The sequence below is a fragment of the Jatropha curcas genome, chromosome 2 (genome assembly GCF_041381405.1).
Source record: "Jatropha curcas cultivar XTBG-Jc1 chromosome 2, XTBG_Jcur_1.0, whole genome shotgun sequence".
NCBI classification, from domain to species: Eukaryota; Viridiplantae; Streptophyta; class Magnoliopsida; order Malpighiales; family Euphorbiaceae; genus Jatropha; species Jatropha curcas.
In genome coordinates, this window is record NC_143152.1 from 15,841,442 (window position 1) to 15,848,062 (window position 6,621).

Genomic DNA, 6,621 nt, shown 5'->3' on the forward strand with positions numbered 1-6,621 from the left:
AAAATTCAAAGATAATGCAAAAAGAAATATAAATATATATAACTTCTTATCTTGCTAAAATTTTACATTTTCCTTTTTTACATTTGTTTAAAGATTCCTTTGGTTAAGTGAAAACAGAGAAATGGGAATGAACAAGGACTGATCCAAGTTTGCAACCTTGCTCTATACAGCACTTACAGAAAAGCAGAAACTAAACTAGTCTTCTCAGTTGAGGGGATAAACTGCAACCTGAAAAAGTTAGCCCTTCCAGCAAAGACTGCGGGCTGTACTTTGGATTAAATATTCTTGGCTACTGGAGCTGTTTCATCCCTCCCTCTTGGGTGCCTCAGCTTCAATTTGAAAGCCTATAAAATACAAAAACATTATATCAATTTTCATATAGAGAGGCTAATGCGTTGCACTTGGTAGTGTCTACATATTCTAAATACTTGGTTCCCAATGCAGCAAAGATTGAATCATACCATTGGAAGGAGGTGATCGGATATCTACATCAGTTTGATAAGATTCCACAAACTCCTGAAATTGAACTTCCAAAGTGGAGAAATCTTCGCCAGCATCAAGATCAAAAGTATCTGGAAGCAAGTCAGCTACATTACAGGCATCATAGCTGTCATCCTCAGCATTATCATAGAAGCCTTCCTCATCTTGATGCTGACTGAGCCAGTAATCTCGATACCATGTCGAAGTCCTAACCAGTTGCCACCATTCTGGGGAGAAATCCTCCACTTGCCGGTATGCAGCAGTGATAAATAGTGGGGCATCTGGGTTGAGAGTTGATCTTCCTCCTGAAACTAGTGCCATCTGTTTCAACCAAGTCTTGTTCTCCCTTTTTACTCTGCAACGCAAATATAACTAGATCAGAAACGTTGAATCATGTACTCCGTTCCACAAATTAGGCTCACCACAAAATTATGTACCCCATTTCCTTCACAAACCAACATTTTCTTCTCAAACATTAAAACCATTATGTTTTGTCCAGAACATCATTTTATACCCTAGCTAAAGTAACCTAGCTTCAATTTACTCGTGCTACAGCGGATCAACACCCAATATGCTCATAAATAATCTTAGACGATCAGGTACCCAAATCAAAGCTGTGTCCCACATCGCCCGGGGAGTATATCTTGAGCTAATGTATAAGGCTGAGTTCAGTCCTTCTCTATAAGCTAGCTTTTTGAAGCGAAGTTAGGGATCCGGTCCCTTATCATTTGGTATCAGAGCTCTGGCTCCCTAGGATCGGTGTCTCGTGGGGTTCGTCAGAACGCCGACCAAGGTGGGTCTAGTCTTATGGGGTGGGGATGATGCATCCCACATCGCCCGCGGTGCCCATCAAATTCGGCCTTTTCTCTACGAGGTAGCTTTTGAGGCGAAGTTAGAGGTCCAGTTCCTTATCATTTAGATCCATTGATAATATAATCAATCACAAACCCCGAAACAAACATGAAGCTACCAGTTTTTCACAAGAATTACAAAGATCAACCTATAGAACACCGAAACTACAAAGATCAACCTAACAATACAAATAATACAAAGTAAAATAAGAAGATAAGATCATCAGAAAAGCTCTAAATAATTATAAAACCATTCTAGGCAATCCCTTCATAATCTTCGGTATGATCAGGTCACATATAAAACTAAATTGATCCGCTCATTGAAAAACAAAGTTTAATTTCCAAGTCAATCAAATTATTAAGGTCATATAAGGAATATGTCTGATCATTCAACAAATATTGACTCACATCTTCAATCTACAGAACTACGCTAATAATCAGAATCGAGCTCCATTAAATCACATAAAGGTTAATTTCCTTCACAACGAAACAACAAACAATTTTTAAACAGTAAAAACGAATATCGATCGCATGATAAGATCTTATCTAGCCACAGATCAAGAATATAGAACCGATCAACCGTTTGATCTCTGAGAAAACGCAGCAAAACGAAAAAGTCAGAATAGAAAGAAGAGGAAATTCGATCTCAAGTTCTCTCTTCCATTCTTTTCTACGAATTTTTCGTACAGTTTCATTTCATTCTCGGTGTAGTTTCTTCGATCTCTCCTGACTTTCTCAGAAACCAAACACAATAATTTGAAAAGGAATCGTCTCAAAATTCAACAGATAAACAGATCTAAACAAAACAGATACCAAAACCAGAAATCATATACTAAACCGTTGAGTCGAACTATGCTTGGATATTAATTTAATTATTTTTTGAATATATTATTTTCTATAAGAGTCCAACTTTTTTTTTTTTTTTGAAAGTGAGTCCAACTTTTACAATCCTTTTAAAAGAAAAAGAAGAGATAAGACTTAAAATATTCGGGAACTCAATTTTCTTAGAAGGGTAAATTATTATTTAGTCCCTCAGGTTTTACATAATTAATCAATTAATCTCAAGTTTTGAGTAAATATCTAGCTAGTCCCTCAGATTTAACTCCGTCTAATTAAAAGGTCATTTCGTCCGAAAAGTTGGTTTTTTTCCGTTAATTGAAGACTAAAAGACTAAAATATCCCTCCCTAGCTGACGTGGACCATAAGGAAAAATTATTATCTAGTCCCTCAGGTTTTACATAATTATCTAACTAATCTCAAGTTTTGCACAAATATCTAACTAGTCCCTCGGGTTTAACTCCGTCTAATTGAAAGGTCCTACAGTCCGAAAAATTAGTTTTTTTTCCGTTAATTGAAGACTAAAAGACTAAAAAATCCCTCCCTAGCTGACGTGGACCAGTATGAAGCGATAAGGGAGGGAATTGTATAAACTAAAAGACTAAATAATAATTTTCCCTAAAAGACAAATATTTTAGAACAAACTATTTTCTCAAATCTGACAAGTATTATGGAACAAAGACAGTATTAAAAAAAGGATAAAAAAATTAATTTGATGTTCTAATTAAATATTATTAAATTTAAGTGAATCATGAAAGTAAATACCTCTTCAAAAAAGTAAATACCTCATTTTTCTTTTTACCCCAAATTATCATCATAGTTTCTTTTTTAGAAAAAAAGTAATAAACATAATTTTCTATTTTATTCATATTTAATATGCAAATTTTATCAAGAAACATTACTATTATCATTGATAAAATCTAAAAAAAAAAAAAACAAAGTATTCCATCTATTCATAAATACTTTTAATGTTTTTATGGTAATTAAGTAAGTAAATTTATTCTTATAAATTATAACAAAATATTAATTAATTTTATTACGTAACCTTAAGTAAGAGAGGAGATGTTATATGATTTTGGAAAATTATAAAAATAATTATTAAATTTAATATAAATAAGGATAAAATTGAAAAAAAAATTAATTACTCATTAATATTCTAAAAAAAAAGATATTTGCGGAGAAAACACCGGCTCTAAAATAATAGTTATTTATAGATAAAAAGAGTAATTATTATTGCCACCTATATTATTATAATTTCATAACTTTGAATATAAATATTAATATATAATGCAAGGTTATATGTGCAAAAGATAAACTAGGTATATCATTATGGCATGGAAGGAACAAAAGGGAAACAAACTAGGTATATCATTATCGCTTCATACTGGTCCACGTCAGCTAGGGAGGGGTTTTTTAGTCTTTTAGTCTTCAATTAACGGAAAAAAATTAACTTTTCGGACGAAAGGACCTTTCAATTAGACGGAGTTAAACCCGAGGGACTAGTTAGATATTTGTGCAAAACTTGGGATTAGTTAGATAATTATGTAAAACCTGAGGGACTAGATAATAATTTTCCCTTATGGTCTACGTCAGCTAGGGAGGAGTATTTTAGTCTTTTAGTCTTCAATTAACGGAAAAAAATCAACTTTTCGGACGGAAGGACCTTTTAATTAGACGGAGTTAAACCTGAGGGACTAGCTAGATATTTGCTCAAAACTTGGGATTAGTTGGTTAATTATGTAAAATCTGAGGGACTAAATAATAATTTACCCTTCTTAGAAAAGTAGAAATTTTCATACCCAATCAGTTTGGGGTGAGATTTTAAAATCAAAGTTTGTTGTCTCCTCATATTCAATACCCGATGTAAAATTAAAAACATACAATCCAATTATATAAAAATTAAAAATAAAAATTATTGACAAGGACCCACAATTTTGCTAGCTTTAGTTAAGATACAAGCAAGACATTTAATCATTCGTAAACAGTACTACATGATATACCTTAAAATCTTATCCGTTAGTTAATCCCCTCAGGTTGCAAATATTGCAAAATAATTTCTTCAAAATTCAATCTTCAATTATTTATCTAAATTATTATCAATTAATTTCTCCAAATCTCAATCTCTAATTATTCTCTCTAATTTTTTTTAATTTTTCAGGTTATATATTATTATCCTATAATGGTAAGTAGACGAAACTCAAGTTCCGCTAAGGACAAGAGAAAAGTTGAAGAAACACAAAATTCATCTACGCCTATGAATGACATGTTCGATTTCACTCCCGACCGATTTGATAAATTTTTAAATTTAAAATTTTCAAAGTAAAAAGTCTCTAATTTTTTATTTTATAATTATGCGATTCGCCAGAAAATTGGTCAGAGAACCTACTGGAACCGTCGGTTTTAGAACCATAAAAGAATTGAAACCGGAACCGAAACCAGAACCAGAACCATAGCCGTTCGATTCCAGACCGTAACCAGAACCGTCAGTTTTCGGTTCGGTTTCGATTCCAAATTTTTTGAAACCAACTAACATATAAGATTTAGAGAACATTGGTGGTACTGCTGTGTTTTTGGCCCAACATCCCCTTGGCCTATAAAGGCACTATCCACCTCATTTTTAGGCACCTCTTGTTCCTTGATCAAGCGCTTCTCAAGGATCAACGACTCTCATTCTCCCTTGTGAATAATTCTAAGGCAATCTAGTCCAACTTTACTCTTCTTCCTTAGTTGAGTTAATGCTTGACTAGTTCTTAAAAGTCGATCCTTTCGACTTTCAATCACACTTTAATCTTCCTTAGACTAAAACTATTAGTTAATTAATTTATTATTAATTAATTTAAGAATTAATTAATAATCCATTAATTAACACTATTATAAGACTACTAAGGTCCTCGTGCCCATCCTTAGCTTGGTTTGGAGAGAGTCTCAACCTCTTTAGTTGATTACCACTGTGGAGCTCCAATCCGGCCATATCACGAACCCTAGGGTATAATCACACTAAACTCGATCTTTTGTCAATTAAGCCCAACCCGTCTGACATCTTATTAACTGCCAAGCCTCGTCTGTCCGGCATATTGCATGCTTTAAGCCTGGTCTGCTCGACACACAAAGCCCGGTCCGTCCTGAAAAATTGATAAAATCAGTTTTCAACTAAGCCCGGTGGGCCTGGCACACCTTTAAGCCTACTCCACGAGTTATAGTCTCAAAACCCTACCATCCTAATCGATGGTAGAACTTCGTGTGCCCTGATCCTCATACAAACGAGGTATGAAGGCATACCTACAGATTTCATCCGGGGCAGCGGGCCCTCAATTGAATCGATCGGTTGGGATATAGGGAAATGTGTCGCATGACCTAGAATCCTCGATAAACGAGGCTAGAGTCGGGCTTCCCTCCAAATTACAATATTTATTCATTTATTACTTTTAATGCACTATATTTCTGATATTGCCATGCATTATTAGTATTTTCATGCATCGATAAACTAACATCCATGCAAAATAATATTTTGATTTCTCGAGTAATACCTAAATCGCTGATTCTTTTTCGTAAGAAATTGAAAACCTGGTCTCCGAACCCAATGATTCGAGGCTAGTGCTTTTATCCTAAAAGGAAAACTAAAAATGGAGTCCATCATGGGATTTTTTCCTTAATCTTTTCTTTGAAAACAAAAATAATTAAGGTGGCGACTCTAAACACACCATACACAATCAAAGCGCTATAAAGAGCCAACCCAACATCACTTAAAGTGCTAAACCGAGCCATAATCACAATCAAAAAAGGAACCATAAGGAGTTCCTCCCAGTTTCTGTGATGAATCGACCAATGGGCCCAGCTAGATTGACTCTGTCCTTCGGATATTTCCCATGGTGCTCAGTTGGGGGCGTACAACTGGCAACTCTGCTGGGGACTTTAACATTTTTTAAACTAAAAAAATATAGTAAGAGGACTACCTAGAAGGCTTTGAATCTCTAGTTTGGGTTTAATTGAAAAATTGCCTTTGCGTACACATTATTTGGGATCCTTTTTTATCATTAGAATTAAGCAAACTAAGTTGCTATTATCACTTAGGGGCAATCTTCCTTAGAGGTGCCTCAGGTCGAGAAAGCTGCTCATCTAATCCTAGATACCTCCGATCCTTCTGGTAGGGTAAAGGGTTTGGTGTACCAATTCTTTCATTTGATACGACATGGTCAAATGACAATGTATATTCTAACTCTAGCGGATGGGACCCTTAAATCGATCTACCAAAAGCAGGTAATGACTCTAGAATCGATCTTTAGGATTATATGCACCAAGAAAATCATGAAACTATTTTGGCATGACATCCACGCATTCAAACATTTCATGTCATGGACCAAGAAGTAATGTAACCACCATCTTAAACACCAATCCAGTGGTTAACCTAAATACCAATCCAGTGGTCAACCTAAACACCAACCAATGGTCAATC

At 34.6% G+C, this 6,621-nt stretch overlaps 1 protein-coding gene across 4 annotated transcripts; it reads right to left on the reverse strand.

Annotated features, from left to right (window-relative positions):
• Nucleotides 1-12: 12 nt before the first annotated feature.
• On the reverse strand, nt 13-2,242 carry LOC149498300 (protein EARLY RESPONSIVE TO DEHYDRATION 15-like). Of its 4 annotated transcripts, none has more exons than XM_089717394.1 (3): nt 2,019-2,242; nt 462-835; nt 13-344 (listed from the first exon to the last, which is right to left on the reverse strand). In XM_089717394.1, exons 1-3 carry the CDS (start codon nt 2,024-2,026, stop codon nt 304-306), a joined length of 423 nt encoding a protein of 140 aa, XP_089573520.1. In that variant the 5' UTR covers nt 2,027-2,242; the 3' UTR covers nt 13-303. The 4 variants fall into 4 exon arrangements, with proteins under 4 accessions (XP_089573520.1, XP_089573523.1, XP_089573522.1 ...); XM_089717397.1 differs by having other exon boundaries at nt 1,740-2,242; XM_089717396.1 differs by having other exon boundaries at nt 1,084-2,242.
• Nucleotides 2,243-6,621: the final 4,379 nt, after the last annotated feature.

Bases quoted from the DNA above. Each gene is read 5' to 3' on its own strand.
- LOC149498300 (XM_089717394.1), bottom strand. The intron at 345-461 runs GTATGATTCAAT...TGTATTTTATAG, and splicing joins CCGATCACCTCCTTCCAATG to GCTTTCAAATTGAAGCTGAG.